The following is an 18,137-nucleotide window of genomic DNA, read 5'->3' as shown; positions in this document are numbered from 1 at the left end:
TAACAGTTGCATGCAGTATTTTTTTAATTCTGGGACCTGATCTGCTCATGTGAGGCTTGTACATTGTACATGATTGTAAAATCAGTGAATTAGCTTTATTGTTCTTCACTCACATGTTGTTCTGGTTTGCATTCTGTGCTTGTAGCCAGCTATAGACAGACATTATGGGAAAAGTGTCAACAAGTCTATTATAGCCTTTTTCCTAACAAGTGCCTTTAATTGTATTTAGTGTGACTATTCCTATGTCTGTAACCTGCTAAGTCTATTCATGTAGGCAAAAATAATGTAAAAAATACAACCTAAATAGTGCATTAAAACAAATCAGTAAGATAATGTAAAAGAAAGGTGAAAAACAGCTATATAATGTATCTTTAAACAGTAAATTAACTGTAAAATACTGTGAAATTAATAACAAAAAAACCTGTATTTTTCATTAACAGTACAAAGCTGTAAATTTCAGCGACAGTATAATAATGTTAATTTTACAGTAACATAAAGGCAACCCTGCTGCCAGTTCTTTACTGTTATTTTACTGGGAAATTCGTAACAGTGCAAGCTTTGTTTTGACATCCCCCTTAAAGGAGAAAACATGTGAAAGAGGAAAAACATGAGGTGGTTAAATGTCACACAGGAGGAAGGAAATGTCTCTTTTGTGGAGCTGTGATGATGGGATGCTCCATCCATCCATCCAGCTCAGTGCATGTGCAGCTTCCTCCCTCCAGTAGTCTGAGCTGTCACTTTAAGACAACGATAGCTTTGTGTCTGATTAATTCAATGTACGGCGACGCGTTAGTGGAGAAACCTTATCAGACCAGCAGCCTCACACACACAGAGAGAGGGGAGAGGAGAGGAGAGGAGAGGAGAGGAGGGATACTGAGCGCTGCAAGACTTTAAAACACAAGTTATTATTATAATTAGAATAAGAAAAGGTGTTTTTTCCAAGATGAAGACATCTTGAAGGATGGCTTGTTTGGAGTAAAAAGTCTGCATCATCGTGCACGAATAGGAGGAGGAGGATATATTTTCTCACCCATCATCATCAGCTTGGGAGTATAAACACATCAGGAGGATCGGAAGAATTGAGCATGTCGTCGGAAAAACACGGTGAGGTTGTTTTTAATTATGTATTATTTGAAGCTTAATTGGCGACCACTTCTAATTGAGATGTGAGGAGGATTTTTTTTTTTTGCTTGATCCACGGATCCATATCAGGATGACGAGATCTTTTTTTTTTTCTTTCTCTCCCAGCTCCCCCTCTCTCTCTCTCTCTTGTCAACATCTCTCCATCCGCTCTGCATCTGCACAGCGTTGTTCTCTGTTCTCTGCTGTGTGGGTGCAGCAGCAGCAGCAGCAGCAGCACCACCATAGGGCCTCCTATTATTACATCCATGAGAGTTTAAAAAATTACATTAATCAGACTTTATGTGATTGCATTTGCAAGCAGGTTCATTTATTTATTTATTTCCTGCATAAAAAAAAATTACGAATTGTTAATTATATTCCTACAGCAGGTTACTTTGTAATTTATCATAGGCTTTATTATGTATTTTTTTCCCTTTTTTCTCTCTGTCTGATCATAATGCACAGGCCCATGTCTCTCTCTCTATGCTGACTATAGACACCAGTGTGGGTGTCCTCTGCGCGTGCACGCCCTCACTTGCGCGTGCACAACAGCCTTAATTAATAATAATAATCCTAAACGTGTGGTGGTGGTGGTGCACTAAACAGAAAGGCAGTCTATCTAATTTTCCATTATTTCAGGATGTTAAAGCACCAACTCCTGCAGCTTTACAGTAAAGGATAAAAAAATAAAGGTCACAATGAAAAGCATAAAGTTGCCATTGACAGTGTAAAGAAAGGACAGACTGAACAGGAGACTGCAGACTGCAGTTTTGGAGCTGTAAACCTGCTGGAGACTGTTGTCTCCTCAACCCTGTCTGGCCCATAATGCATCACTGATGCTAATAAAAGAACAACAGCAGGCATTTACAGTATAGTGTTATTTATGAGGATGCTAGATCACCTATTTAAATACAGTAGGGATGTGATACCTTGCAGATGTCAGTGGGAATGATTTTTGTCCATGAAGCTCAGTATTATGTTTGAAATAATATTCTCTCAGTTGTCATGGTTCACTCGGCTGCTTCCGTCTAACCTGGGGTTAATTTACACCTGCAACAACTGATGAACACCTGCAGTATTTATTATTATTTTATATATTTTTTTCCCTTTTTTCTCTCTGTGTCTGATCATTATGCACAGGCCCATGTCTCTCTCTCTCTATGCTGACTATAGACACCAGTGTGGGTGTCCTCTACGCGTGCACGCCCTCACTTGCGCGTGCACAACAGCCTTAATTAATAATAATAATCCTAAACGTGTGGTGGTGGTGCACTAAACAGTAAAAAGGCAGTCTTTTCCAGTTTTCTCCTCCATTATTTCAGGGTGTTAAAGCGCCTATTCCTGCAGCTTTACAGTAAAGGATAAAGGAATAAAGGTCACAATGAAATGCATAAAGTTGCCATTGATAGTGTAAAGAAAGGACAGACTGAACAGGAGACTGCAGACTGCAGTTTTGGAGCTGTAAAACCTGACTGTTGTCTCCTCAACCCTGCCTGGCCCATAATGCATCACTGATGCTAATTAAAGAACAACAGCAGGCTTACAGTATAGTGTTATTAATGAGGATGCTAGATCACCTATTTAAATACAGTATAGGATGTGATACCTTACTGATGAGTGGGAATGATTTAGCTCCATGAAGCTCAGTATTGTGTGTTTGAAATTATATTCTTTCAAACACACACAATACTGTGCGCGTGCACGCCCTCACTTGCGCGTGTTCGACAGCCTTAATTAATAATAATAATCCTAACCGTGTGGTGGTGGTGCACTAAACAGTAAAAGGCATGTCTTTCCAGTTTTCTCCTCCATTATTTCAGGATGTTAAAGCGCCTATTCCTGCAGCTTTACAGTAAAGAATAAAGGAATAAAGGTCACAATGAAACACATAAAGTTGCCATTGATAGTGTAAAGAAAGGACAGACTGTACAGGAGACTGCAGACTGCAGTTCTGGAGCTGTAAGACCTGACTGTTGTCTCCTCAACCCTGCGTGGCCCATAATGCATCACTGATGCACTAGATCCCGGTATATGCACAGTGTTGTGCATGCCGGCTCAACAATGATTGATGTTATCAGTTACACTTGTGTGCTTTTCCTGCTACTGCAAGTCAAAATGTCTCTAGGGATGTATCGATAACCGGATCAGATATCGGGCTGATATACTGACTCAAATGGCTGGATAGGGTATCGGTGACAATGGTGCCGATCTATCCTATTCAATTCTATATGTATATACTATATACATCACTGTATATGCTGGAATTTTAATTCCTGTTTATGTTTTGTTGCTGCATTAAAAATGTTTAAACTACAGCTTATTAATGAAACACTGATATCGGATCGGTACTCACCGGTATCGACCGATACCCAAAGCCTAGGTATCGCTATCGGTATCGGGACTGAAAAAGTCAGATTGGTGCATCCCTAAATGTCTCCTGTGAGATACGTCTGTTCATAGTTTCCATTTAGTTTGAACAAACAAATTTGTTTTCATTAGTTTTGGTAAAGGCAAATATTTTAAATTCAACAGGTAAGAAACTACTGATTAATAATTAGCAATTAACAACTAATGTGTAATAACATTATGGCTATAATTGGATCAATAGTGAGTAATAAACCACTTCTTAATATATTAAGATAGTGACTGGTTTGTCTGAAATGTATATCTCAGTATAATTCAATCATAAACCTGCTATGTTAATATTAAAGAGGACCTATTATGCTTATTTCCTAGGCAAAGTGTGTTACTTGGTGACATCACCATGTTACGGAAGAAAAGGCAGGACTTCAAGCAAGGCGGTTCAGGCAGTTCGGGAGCAGTGTTTCTGTGGGGGAGAGTAACTCCCTTTGGCGTGGGCTTTGTAACTTTGCAGACCTTTTACATGCACAAAAAACTATATAACACACTAAAAATATATATATATATATATATATATATATATAACACACCTGAAAGGGCAAAAGTACAAACGCATAATAGATCCTCTTTAAAAAGTGAGGAGCAAAAAGCAAATATTAAAGAGTCATTTTACTTTGATTAATGATACTTGATATCTGTTTGTGAATAGTAATAGCCTTGAGCCATCATTTCAACTCTGGCAGCTACGTTTCGTACGTTTTTTTGTGAATTTGGTGCTTTTTTTTACTGGAAAAACCTGCCGCCTCACCTGCTTTATCACAAGTTTGCAGTGTGAAATGTTTCAGACATTTTACTGTCTTGTGTCACCTATTTTAACTGAAATTCCATCACTCCCTATAGCTTCTTTTGTCTGTTTAGTCCTATGTTGTCAGATTTTGGACTCAGCAGCCTTTAAACGGAGAAACACCAACATGTGTTTTGTCTCTGGTGTGTTGCCAAGCTGCTCGTCTCGTCACTTCGTGCCCTTTTAAAGGTGTCCCTTCCCTCGCGCTCGCTCCTTTCCCCTCTCGTCTGTTTCTGGTCCACTTCCTGTTTGTGACAGAGTCGGGGACTGTTATGTAAAGCCGGTCCCCGAGCACAAGTCGTCATTCCTCATCACTCAGCTGCTTTGCTCTCCCGACTGCCTGCTGCTCTCCTTCCTCCAACCTCACCTCCATCCATCTCCATCTTCTCGTCCTCCTCTTTCCTCATGTCCCCGTCGAGCTGCATTACCGTACCCTCGGCCCCTTCCCTGCTGCGAAAACACGACGCCCCATCAGTCATTTTCAATGTTAGACACACACAAAGGGAGCGGAGGTGTGAGCATGAAATGTTCAAAAGCAAGAAGGAACCATCACATGAAGTTTTCAATCTCAGAAAATTTCTAACCGCTAATGAACATCATTTTTGAAGGGAGGAGGAGAGAAAAAGGCCTCTGCTTCTCTGGAGGTGAAAATGTCAATCACTGTCATCATTAGCACACAGACTACACAGGTTTTCTGTCTTTGTGGATGCTGTTTGAAGTCTTGCTGAGGAGCTGTGTAATTCTCCTCAACAGTGAGATAAGACATATTACATTCAACATGCGGACAAACGTGTAACAGCGCTGGAGTTAGATAACATGCCTTCACTCTTACATCTTACATCTTTCTTTTATTGTTCTTCCTCTGCTTTTTCTATTTGTGATTTCTCTCCTACCTGTTTTTTTTCTCATCTTCCCTCCCTCTTCTTCTTCTTCTTCTTCTTCTTATTCTTCTCTCAGGTCTCGATGACTCCGGCCGTCAGACCATGCAGCCTCCTCCGTACCTCCCCGGCCCGCAAGACCCCAACATGCCTCAGCACCCCAACATGCCCCAGCACCCCAACATGCAGCCCGCGCCAGGCACCCAACCCAACTACCCTCCTCCGCCTCCTCCTCCGGGCTCAGACGGATATCTCCAAGAAACCCAGTTCCACTGCGGCCCGCTTGGTCCGCAGGGGGCCCCGCAGGGCTACACGGTCCAAACCCAGGGCCCCGGAGGGACCATGCCTCACGCCCCTGTGGGATACCTCCACCCGGGCTACCCGCTTCAGCTGCAGCCCTGCACGGCTTACGTACCCGTCTACCCCATGGCATCGGTGAGTCAGAGACGAGCGCTTTTAAAGATTTCACAGGTCTGCTCAGTATACTTTACATTTCTTTCCTCCTCATATAGCAGGTAAGAGTTCTTGAGTTTTCCATCCTATACACTTTATTTTACAGGTCCATAGTTCCCTAATGATTTACTAGGCAGTTTCTTGGAAAGAATTATGTAATTTGGTACTAATTATAGAGAAAATACAGACAGCGTTCTGTTATTTCAGTTTCGGTTGTGTTCAGTTTAAGTGTTGATTTCCTTAAAAGAAAATCTCCATTGTTGACCAGTTAAACAGTGTTTCTATTTTCTCTATAATTTGTACAAAATGACATAGTTCTCTAATTGGAAGTTATTAGAAAATTATGACAAACCTGTAAAGTAAAAGTGTTCCCTTTATCGTATGTCTTCTAAGCTATAATACATTTGTTCAAGTTAGCATGTTGTTGCATGTTAGAAAGTGTTTCTGTTTGTCTGCCATCATCCTGATGAGCTCTGAGAGGAGCCACAGGCTCACCTGTGCTGTTTAGAGACAACTAGGCACATGTGAGCTCAATCTGCGTGCAATCAGTGCTCCTATAACTAGGAGGGGAGGAGGAAGAACATTTCTTTAATGTTTGTCCAACTACCAGTCAGACCTGATCCCCTGTTTCATCCAGTGTGTCTAAAATACACCGCTTGATGATTAAAGGGGAAGTTCATCTGATATAAAGTCCTTTTTTTTGGTGGAATTTCCTGGCTCGCTGTCCCTAATTCTGGTTACCTCTGATGTGTCTGATGTGTAAATGTCCCTAGTCTCCATCCCTCGCCAATTTGGTCACCTAAACATTGCATATGACGCTTTTTTTTCTCACGGGCATGATATTTAACAGCAGCCAGAGTATCTCTTACAATCTTTTTTATGTGAATCACTCAAAAACTCAATGTTTGCATCAGTAACAGCTAACTTGGTTGATGTGGCTTTTATTTACTTATTTGGTTTATTAGACAGACAATATTCACTGAATACACTAATTCAACATACAGTGTCAATGCGTTTATTGGCTAAGCTAATTTGTATTTCTTTTCCTTAAATGGTCTTTTATAAAAAGTGCAAATACATTGCATTGAAACATTTTGGTGTCCGGGCACCAGGCTGTTTGATCAGTGTAAAGGTTACTGCACTGCTTCATTATGTATGCAGGTTTATGGCTGGTAGCAGGTAACAGGAAAGGCTACTGTTATTTATATGAAACATTTCAAACACAGGGAGTGATATACATAAGACACTGAGACTAAAAACAACAGAATATGACATAAATGACATTTGCTTACCAGAACATTAAGGCTGGCAGGTGAAATGGCATCAATAACTTTTATAATTCTTAGTAAGTCGACATAACGGGGCAGCTGCTCAGTGGGTAGAGCGGGTCGTCCTTTTCACCAGAAGGTTGGCGGTTTGCCATCGGCTCACACTGTGTGCATGTCGTAGTGTCCTCGAGCAACACACTGAACCCCAAGATGCTCCCTGGGCGCTTTCAATTAGCCCACTGCACCTAAAAAGCTCATTGTGGGTTAAATGCAGAGGTCAAAATGTATGTAAAGTAACAAGAATGTCCACAAAATGAATGGTTCTCAACCTGGGGGACATGAGATCCTGAAAGGTCACCTGAAAAATCGGAGGGGTTTGCGAGATGATTAACATACATAAAAGACACACACACAAAATAGGGAATTTTACTGTCTTTTTTTAAAGATATTTTTCAGCATTTCTGCTTTATTGGATTGTGAAAGCTCGGAGAGAAATAGGTAAGGCAGAGGAGAGCTGCCTTCACCTGTTTCTCTCCAAGCTGACATGCAGCAAATGGTCTGGGCTGGAATCAAACCCAGGCAACTGCGATAAAGACTCAGCCTTGATACATGGTGTGCAGGCTTTACCAGGTGAGCCAATAGTGACTTTTTAAAATATGTACTCTTTTCACTTGTGAAATACTGGAGATCTTTGCCCCTCCAGGACTCCAAAAACTAAAAAAGACCACGTGGGCCTTGGTGGCATCAGGATTACGGCGCCGACCACAAACCACAAAATCTCCGGTTCACATCCTTTTGTTGCATGTCATCTCTCTTTCCTTCCCCTCATTTCCTGTCATCTCTCTGCTGTTGGCTATCTAAAACCAAAACAACAATGAAAAAATGAGATCATTTGAGAATCGAATATCAGTCTTTGGGTGAACCGCTCACAGGACAGAAATATGCAAGCTGAGACGAGGGGATGTGAGTCGGCATTGCTTTGGTACAAAAACAGATTATGAACTAGTGCTCAACATCATTAGTAGGTGCCATTGTACCCTTTAATAATTCATTAATTTTGCAAATTTTTTTTTTAAATATAGTTGCACATGTTTACACAGTTGATAAAACAATTCACACCAATCCCTGAAGCAAACTGAAAGTGTTGGAATTAGGCCCCAAAATGTGATTGTGAGTCATCAAACTAGCGAAGGTGCTTTTGCGCTACCACAAGTCTCACCACTAAGTGCACTGAATTAAAAACAAGAGCTGGGCTGGGGTTTAATCTTCTCCACCTCACCAGTCTCTTTTAATAAAAATGAATATTTAAAATCCCCGGCTGTTTAATTTATGTTGGTGTGCATACATTCTTGTGTACAGAACTGCAGGAGGGTGGGAGTAAATGTTATTACTGTATCATCCTGCAGGCTAGTTAAATTAATCATAGGCTTTTAGTAATTTCTGTCTGATAAAACAAAGATGCACGAGTCTGTAATACATGCAACAGAGACTGTGCTCCTGCAGCTGTCCTGCTCTTTGACTGTGTCACCTTGTTCCTGTGTCTGTCGAGTGGAAAGTGCTTTGTAAGCTGCTCCACTGTTCTTTAAAAAAAAAAAAGCACTTACTCTCTGTCTTCGTCTCTCCTCTCTGTTCAGGGTCAACCCTACATCCCAGCCGCGGGAGGCCACCCAGGGATCGCACCGGGTCAAATTCATCCCATGCAAATGCCGCCCAGCATCACCCTGATGGACCGCCGACCGCCACACGACTACCTGCCCATCGCCGTGCTCACCACTGTCTGCTGCTTCTGGCCAACAGGCATCATTGCGATCATCAAAGCAGTGCAGGTAAAGTATTATATCTTTTGATCTTTGAGTTTTATTAACATAATGTCGCCCTTTACCAGGGAGACTTTGTAATGTAAATGCATCCTAGAGTCCTTTTTACCCCTTCATTTTATTTTCAGAAATGTACTTGCCTTTTAGGATGACACCGTGGTAAAAGAAATTATAGTATGCAGAAAAGTCAGATACGAAAAAATCAAACTTATTTTAGTCACATTAAGGTTGAGTCTTTTGGGAAAACCTCATAAATGTGGGACGTGTTTTTTAGCCCTGCTGGCAACGTGGCTCTAGGGATGGCAATGACGTTCAGTCTACCACCTTGGTCCAGACTGAAATACTAGGCCTATTTGTTGGATAGCCATGAAATTTTGTACAGACTTTAATTTGTGTTTGTTGGTAATTAGCAAATGTTAACATGCTAACATGCTAAACTAAGATGGAGAATATGGTAAACATAATACCTGCTAGACATCAACATGTAAGCATTGCCATGTGTGTTAGCGTGCTGATGTTAGCAATTAGTTCAAAGTCTCAGCCTCAGCTGTTCTTTGTGTTAAAGGTCCCATATTGTAAAAGGTGAGATTTTCATGTCTTTTATATTATAAAGCAGTTTTAAGTGCTATATAAATACTGTTAACCACTGTTAAGCCATTTGGATTTCTGTCCATTTGTGATGTCACAAACATACAATATTTAAACCATTACACAGTTTTAAACGTACATATTCTAAATGTGTCCCAGTTTATTTCCTGTTGCAGTGTATGTAAATATCATCAACTGACAGGAAGTAAACATGGACCCAAGTTGTTGCCTAGCAACACAATTCCATGGCAATTCCGTTGAAATGCACTAAAACGGAGCGTTTCAGACAGAGAGTAAAGTGTGAGTCTGTAGACTACACACTAAATGTTTTTTTTTTGTACACATAATGTGTAAATACAGGTGATTTTTTTAAACAAAATTTATATTGTGTGTCAAAATTAGCTTGTATATGTCTGCTTGGATTTGAAAGTTTTGGTGCCTTCAAATGGAACTCGTGAACTCGTGTGACATGGGAAATCGTGTACACGAGTCGTGAACTCGGAAATTTCTGAAACTTTCCACTTCCGAGGTCGTGAATATGACATGAAGGGGCGTTCATATGGGCCCAACTCGTAAACATGGTAAACAAGACCCCATTTGAAAGCACCATATGGTTTAGTGTTGCCAGATTGGGCTTGTTTCCGCCCAATTGGAGGACTAATTTGGATTAAGTTGGGCTGGGAAAAATAGCGTTGGGCTGGTAGATGAAATTTGGGAAAACAATATTATTACCAAACCAAAGTTGTCATTTTATGGTCAAAAACACAGCTACAAAATTCACTAAACTTCATAGTGTTCACTCACTCATATTATTGACTCATTTAGGTTGAGAAATATTTGATTGACATGAGTTGTATTCAGTCGTCATTAGGGAAAACAGAGGACCTGCTTACCTTGACGTCATCATCATTGACATTGGAATTTGTGTATTTGGTTGTCTGACTGCACTGTTTGTGGGTTGTGATAGCCTATTTATCTAACATTTTATCTTTGGTTATTTGATGCAGATATGAAGCTTTGTATGCTTATGATGCATTTTCTATTGCGCATGTAATGGTTTTAAGGTTTTACACAGGTTTCTGGCAAGGTTATGATTTGGTCTGTTTTTTATTGAATTGGGCGGTTTCGAAGTTGTGATTGGGCTGGAAACTGGCAATCTGATCTGGCAACACTGGTTTGGTTCAGCCAAGTCCTCCAACACCTCCATAACAGTGATAGGCAAGACTCTGAGGTATATTAAGAATTTTGACACCCTAGGTTTTCAATACTTTTAAATTATGCAGAAATAGGGAAAATTGCCAACAGCAGAAGGAAAACTGCCACCGCACGATTTATATTACACACTTAAGGAGCATTTATCTAGGGTCAGTGCACCACCATTACACCTAAAGTGCATACTTTCAGCGATGTCATCTATACGACCTCTTACATTAAACGGCCCAGTTTGGTATGCTGGTCGAGTTAAGTTGAGCGTGATGTGAGAAATGTAAAGGCTCAGTCTGGTGGCTCTCATACCTCATGATGCCTGCTGTTTGCCTCTGTAATGGCAGACTGTGCTGACCAACATGCACACGACAGACCACATTACGTAACTGCACCATTGTCGGTGCAACGGGACAGAATGGATTTTTTCCTCTGGGCCTGCTCAGCTGGCTTTGAGTTAAGTTGAGCTGACAAGGCATGGACCCACCGGTCTGAGCTGTATATGTCGGTATGGTGTGTTAATGTTATGTGGAGTGGCCTCTTTCTGCACACTCAGGCTGTGCTGCAGTGAAATCGATCCATTCATGGTGTTTTAGACTCTCTCCTGCATCCCACTCGTGCATCTTCTCGTTACATAACAATATTTTCTAATTTCTCCTCTCTCCCACTCGCCCATCCCCCCCTCCCTCTCGCATCACTTAGGTGCGCACGGCGATAGCCAGAGGGGACATGGTGACGGCGGAAATAGCCTCCCGCGAGGCACGCAACTTCTCCTTCATCAGCCTGGCTGTTGGCATCGCCTCCATTGTGCTGTGCACCATCCTCACCGTGGTTGTCATCATCGCCTCGCAGCACCACGACGACGACTGGGAGCCGTAAACTCCACACGGTGTCAGACAGCTGGGAAATCATGGCATATATTAGCTAGCTAACTACTCTCAACGGAGGAAGTAGGAGCACTGAGAACGCACACAAACTGCTACCGCATCGCTGGCCCTCTGTGTACAGCTACACACACACATACACACACACACATACACACACACAGCTCTGACCTAATACCTGCTGCCATCAAACACCGACGACCAAAAACAACCAATCACAGCTGATGTTCAAACGCCAAATACAAGCAGCTGTCAAATGAGGCCCAGTATTGCTGTTAGCACAGCGACCGCTTAATATTTACACTCAGATATGAGCTGCGAGAGGGAAACAAAGCTCCTTGTGTTAACAATTCATGTGACGCTGATTAATTCATACGGATGCTGTAGTTAGATGAGAGGATAGGTCACCGTGTTAAATATTCCAACAACTAAATCTACTAAATGGGCCCACGCAGAGGTATTTTTAGGATAGATAAAGAGGACCTATTATACTTTAGTGCTTTTTCTCTTTGCTTTAGTGAGTTATACCGTTTTTTGTGCTTGTAAAAGGTCTGCAGAGTTACAAAGTCCACGCTAAAGAGAGTTACTCTCCCCCACAGAAACACTGCTCCTGAACTGCCTGAAACGCCTTGCTTGAAGCCCCGCCTTTTCTTCTGTAACGTGGTGATGTCACCAAGTAACACGTTTGCATAATACCTGCCTAGCGGCTAGTTTGGCACGCCTTCAAACAAAGCTAGTTAGAGCGGAGCTGGGGCGGAGTCCGAAGAGGTTGTTTCGGTTGACCAATCACAACGTAGTGAGCCAGCTGACCAATCAGAGCAGACTGGGCTTTTCGGGAGGGGGGGGCAGGAGCTCAAACGGAGCTCAAACAGAGCGTTTCAGACGGATGGTGAAAAGAGGTGCTGCAGCACAGCCGGTTTGAGAAAAACAAAGCGTTTTTTGAACATTAAAGCCTGTAAACATGTTCTATTAGAAGCCCAAAGTACAAGTATGCACCTGGAAATAAGCATAATAGGTCCTCTTTAAATGCACATTTTAGTCTTACAAGTACAAGTATACATGTTTTTTCTTCTGTAAAAACAAAAAAAAAAGTGCCATGTTGAAACAGTGTTGATTTACAGAGTAGTAATATTGCTGACAGAGACTGTCAAACTGATTGGAAGTGTTAGAGGGCGGTGATCAATACACATTTAACACACCAAATGGAGACTGGACTGACAGAGCGTCTAATGTAACCAAACAGAGTATTTATTTGAGGTTGGTTGTTTGTATGTTACAATGGACATTTTAACTGGATGATATGATACATAACTTATGAATTATATGTTTGTTGATTTATTTAAAAATCTGTTATTTATTAAGTTATTCAATATCTACCCATGCATCAACTTTGTCTGCTATAATTTACAGTATATCACTAGTTTGTTGCAGCTACCTGACATTTTTTAAATTGGCTTAAATTTGATATCTGATGACGACGCACTTTGTAGTAACCAGGCGAGATGACGCAGCTGCTTACATTCATAGTTCTTATAGTGCATGATAAATATAAATTTAAGCTAATGGGGCGTCTAGTGCAATAATAGCTTGTCTCCCAGCTGTTGCTGGGAATAGTTCCTAAAATGTCTACAAGTGTGTGGTACAGTATTTTTCAAACAAGCTTCATGGCAAAACAAGAACAGGAGACAATTTAGATGATAAGTATTTGACTTTTTGGGTTTGCAAATATTGTTTCCGCAAGTATTTTTAGAGTTGTTATTGGCCTATTTTGTGTTGCACATCTCTTATTAATCTCTCAGACACTGTGTGTGAAACTTTAGTGCAACAGTAGACTTATGAGGCAACATAACCCTGCATGTCATCCTCAGTTCATTCCCATTTTGTCTTAAATATCGAGGCTAGACGTGCAGCCGTGAGCTCCTATAACGTCGTTTCACTGTTGTAACACAATGAGTCAGGGTTCATTTCATAAGAGTGTGGTCTCCATAATGTAGCAGCAGGTTGTGCTGTTGTTTATAAGAGCCAACAGAGCTGTATGTTAATGTTACTGTACGAACTATTACATGAGGTTTGTGGAGTTACGGGAGGAACTGAAAATGAATGTTTCCAATAGGAGAGATAGAGAAAATAGTGATGCCTATACTGTATTGTAGCACTTTCCTCTCTATGAAATCTTTCCTCTGGTCTCTTTCCTCTCTCTGTTTGTCTTTCTCCTGTCCACATGAGTTATTGGACCTATTAATATTTCCCTTCTGCTTTCCCCCTTTTTTTCCCTCTGTTGGTCCCTATGATGATGCTATTTTTAAAAGAATTATACAGAGATATTAAAAATTATGTTTGTTGACAATGAACACAAATAGAGACAGTATAAATACAGTTTATTCTGTAGTTTATATATTATTATTACTGTTATTATTATTATTATTGGCAACTGCATTGCATTTGATTATCACTCATGTATAATATCTGGGCACGTATTTATCAAACTTCTAAAAACGACACTTAATAATGCTCCTAAAAGACAACTAAGTAGTATTTTTTTTAAAACATTTCTGAAGTGATTTCCTCCTATTTAATAACTTTTACTTGATTGATCACATGTATGCTCAGAGCAGGAATATCCAATCAGAGATCAGGATTCACCCAACAACTGCCTTATTGTTTATTAATTTAAAATAAGTATTAAAATGAATTACTGCATTATTCTTACTCTACTACTTCAGATAACATATTATTCAATATTGAGCAAGATCAATCTAAAACTCAGAAGGTGTGTGATCACCTCTGTGCTTCAGACATCTAATCTACTCTTAACCAATTTAACTTTTAAATTTAAGAGCATTTTAATTTATAAAAATGTTGATAAAATTGCTTTTATTAATACAATAGTTTTACTTTGTGGGAAATACGCTTATTTGCTTTCTTGCGGAGAGTTAGCTGAGAAGATTGACACCACTCTCATGCATGTTCGCTAAATATGAAGCTAATGGTTAGCTTTATTTATCGTATTGGTATCGAGAAAGTAGATAAGCGTACTTCCCAAAATGTCAAACTGTTTATTTAAGTTAGAGTGTAAAAATTAAGAATTTTTAAGTGCAAAAATTAAGAATTTTTAAGTGCAAAAATTAAGAATTTTTAAGTGCAAAAATTAAGAATTTTTACAAAAGAATTAAGAATTTTTACACTTAATCACAAAATTTTACATTTAGCCGTTTGATAAATACCGGCCCTGTCCTTATATGATTAACTCAGTGATATTTCAGTGTTAAAAGAGTAAATGAAGCACAGTATTGTTTAGTATTATTATTGTACAGAGGGCTCTGGCAGTGAGTGTGTGTGTGTCTACTGATTATAGAGTCACTCCTGGCATATCTAGTTTATACAGCGCTATAGGCTTCATCTCCCTGTGTGCTTTCTGATGGGACTCTTCGGCTGGGAGATGTGTTCTTCATTTTCATTTTTTTTTTTTTTTTTTTTGAGCCTGTAAATGCGATGAGTTGCTTGTTTCAAAGAGCCAAAAATTACCTAGGTGTACATGTGGTTCTCTTGGGGTTTTATTATTATAATGATGTTCATGGCTGTGTTGCACATGCGTTTGGTCGTTTTCTGACTTCAGTTGTTTGAGTAATGAATAAAAGAATCATTTTTGGGTTGTGAACGATATACGTTTGGTGACGGCGGTGTCTCGTTCTTCTGGTCTGTTTTTCCCCCTCTCGGTGTCTCTCCATCCTCTCCGTCTCTCTGTGGCCTTTCCTCTCTCCCCTCATCACTAAGGTGCTATTTATAGTTGCCCCGGTTTTCTCCCTCTCCGTCTCTCTTTTTCCTCCCTCTGTCAGAACATGAACTACAGTATCTATCACCATCTTCTGTTTAATCACATTGTGTTTTACAGCTGCATTGTTTTGTGTGCATCATCTGTACCATAAATATGATTTTTCCTTCCCATCCAGGTAACAACTATTGGATAGACTGCCATTCAATTTTGTGCAGACATTCATGGTCCCCAGAAGATAAATTCTAATATATAGTGACCATCTGACTTTCACTCTATAGTGCCACCATGAGGTTGATATTCGTAAATGTAAATCAGATTTTTATTGTCACACATTGCACAGCACACAGTGAAACTGTATCTCTGCATTTAACCAATCATAGGAGCAGTGAGCAGCTACTATACAGCACCCAGGGAGCAGTTCGGAGGGGTCGGTGGCTTGCTCAAGGGCTCCTCGGTAGTGCCCAGAAGGCAAACTACCACATTTCCAGCTACCAGTCCACACTCAGTTCTTGGTCCGTGTGGGAACGAGTCCAAGTCTCTATGGACTTAACACTTTTTAGTGAAATATCTTAATAAATATTATATGAATTGCCATGAAATTTGGTGCAGATATTCATGCCCCCCTCGGGATGAATTATTAATAACTTTGGTGGACCTCTGACTTTTCCTATAGCGCCATCATCAGGGGTCCAAATTTTAATTTATCCAACACTTTGGTTGACTAATGACTAATGTTAACTAAACTAATTAGCAAATGTTGGCATGCTAACAACCATGATAGTGAACCTGGTAAACATTATTTACCATTTTATTATTACCGTGTTCACGAAAAGAGTCCATATGAACGCCCCCCTCTAGTGGTATTCATGACCGCATAAGTGGAAAGTTTCTGAAAGCTCCCAGTTCATGAGTTGTGACGTGTTTGGTGACGTCGACAGAAATGGCGAAGACCATGGAAGTTAATTTTTCGGTGCATAATAAGTTGATATATTGTAATTTTAGTCGTATATTGTTTGTCTTTGTAATTCATAATAGGTCTGAGGAAAATGTTGATATTCCCAACTGTGTCATCTTTTTCCTCTGTCATTATGCCAAACTTGCTAAATTGTTAGCCTCTGTGGCTTCTAGACGTTGCCGTTGCTTAGCAGCGGTGTTCTCACGACTTGCCTGACCTGTACCTGTCATGGTCCTGGCTTTTTGTTAGATTTTGTTTCCTGTTTTTAGTTTTTAAGTCATCTCCTATTTGGGTCTTTGTCTGGTTTTACATCCTGCCCTTGTTTGTTTCCTGCCTTCTTGATTGTCTACCCCGCCCTGATTATTTTCACCTGTCCCTAATTAGCTCCACAGTCAGGTCACCTGTTCCCACTTTCCCAGTTAGTCAGTCACTATTTACACCTCCTCAGTTCCTCAGTCAGTTTGTCTTTTATTATGCATGGAGTTTTGGTTGCCAGTTACCTGCCTGCATCTTGGGCTCTCAGTTTGTAGGCCTATGCCTTTTTATTAATTAAATATATTTGTTAAATAAAATATGGTGAACTTGTTAGCAAACAGTTGCTTATATTTTCACATCCACCAGATATGGAGCAACATTATTATTCATTTGGATTTGTGTCCACCCGAAGTCACATTCTTTTAGCTTTGTTTTTGGTCTCTACCAATTCCTGAGGGAAATATCTGTCTCTTTAGTTACTAAATGCTCCACTATGTTCACCAGCTAGTCTCTAACTGTGTCTGTCTGCTGTTTGGTGCTGAGCAGGTAGTGTACAGTACGTTTTTAGAGCTTTGTAGTTGAAAACAGCAGCCAAAAATGACACTGTGAGAGCGGTGAGAGTGGGCTGACAGCCAAACAATGAGCTCTCTATAAAGCTCTGTAAAACAGAGGCGAGCTGCAGATTCAGATGATTATACTTCATAACTAACAGCGTTTCCCTTTCACGTTGTTATTATTATAAACTATGGATTATAGCCGCTTTAAATCATATCTGTGAAAAGGTGAAGTATGGACCCAAACAAACCAGCTAATAGAAAAGAGGTTTGAGGGAGAACGTGGGAGCCGTGCCAGCCTGTGTGGCAGGATCACAGATGGCCATTTAGCCTCCCGAGGACAGCAAGCGTCTCTGAGATCGTTTAACTTGGCCTCACGCTGCACGCCTCTTTCTTCCATCACACAATCCCAGCTTCCCACCCCCCCCAGGCCCCGGGTCAGCCACGATGGCTGTCTCGCTGTGTGTGTTTGTGTCATCCTGCGGCTCTCTCGCTGGGCTGTCATCTCAGCCACAGCGCCGGGACTGATGGGTAATCGCTGGTAATATGTGAGAAACCTGCAGCATCCTGCACACACAACGAATGCATAGATATCAGATCCACCTACGCACATAAAAGAACGTGCTGTATAAAACCAAAGGTGTGAAAACACAAAAACAAACTGGTTCCGCTTCTGTTGCTGGTATTTGAGGTAACAAATCCAGGAAACTAAAGCCAATGATTCGTGTTAACCCGCTTTCAGCATCATTACACAGCTGCGTCGAGGGGAGTCTCTTTCCTTCCCTTCATGCTTCCTTTGTCTTTATCTACACATCACTTTTCAATAATCCAAGCAGCGGTGACAGACATAAAAGTATATACAACTATATGTAAAAATACTCCATTACAAGTCCTGCATTCAAACTCCAGTGGCGGAATTTAAGTATTTACTCTGTTCTGAAGTGCAATTTTGAGGTACTTTACTTGAGCATTTCCAATTTGTGTTACTTCATAATTCTACTTCACTACATTTCAGAGGGAAATATTGTAATTTTTACTTTGCAGATTTAGATTTTACACACAAAACGTGATACGTTTATGAAATATGATGCAATATTACAGATTAAACTACCTAAACATATATAAATTAAGTGATAGTTACTTCATCTCCAGTAAGTGAGTACTGAGTACAGAGTACTTT

General features: G+C 40.4%; 1 protein-coding gene across 1 annotated transcript; it reads left to right on the top strand.

Annotated features, from left to right (window-relative positions):
* The first annotated feature begins 731 nt into the window (after window positions 1-731).
* On the top strand, window positions 732-13,959 carry prrt1 (proline-rich transmembrane protein 1). The gene is made up of 4 exons (XM_074612343.1): window positions 732-1,104; window positions 5,285-5,640; window positions 8,561-8,752; window positions 11,237-13,959. Exons 1-4 carry the CDS (start codon window positions 1,086-1,088, stop codon window positions 11,411-11,413), a joined length of 744 nt encoding a protein of 247 aa, XP_074468444.1. The 5' UTR covers window positions 732-1,085; the 3' UTR covers window positions 11,414-13,959.
* The last annotated feature ends 4,178 nt before the right edge of the window (window positions 13,960-18,137 follow it).

This window comes from Sebastes fasciatus, chromosome 17 (genome assembly GCF_043250625.1).
Source record: "Sebastes fasciatus isolate fSebFas1 chromosome 17, fSebFas1.pri, whole genome shotgun sequence".
NCBI classification, from domain to species: Eukaryota; Metazoa; Chordata; class Actinopteri; order Perciformes; family Sebastidae; genus Sebastes; species Sebastes fasciatus.
The sequence above is the reverse complement of the archived record's forward strand: the minus strand, read 5'-3'. Positions and strand labels throughout refer to the sequence as shown.

Bases quoted from the DNA above. Each gene is read 5' to 3' on its own strand.
- prrt1 (XM_074612343.1), top strand. The intron at 5,641-8,560 runs GTGAGTCAGAGA...CTCTCTGTTCAG, and splicing joins CCGTCTACCCCATGGCATCG to GGTCAACCCTACATCCCAGC. The intron at 8,753-11,236 runs GTAAAGTATTAT...CGCATCACTTAG, and splicing joins CGATCATCAAAGCAGTGCAG to GTGCGCACGGCGATAGCCAG.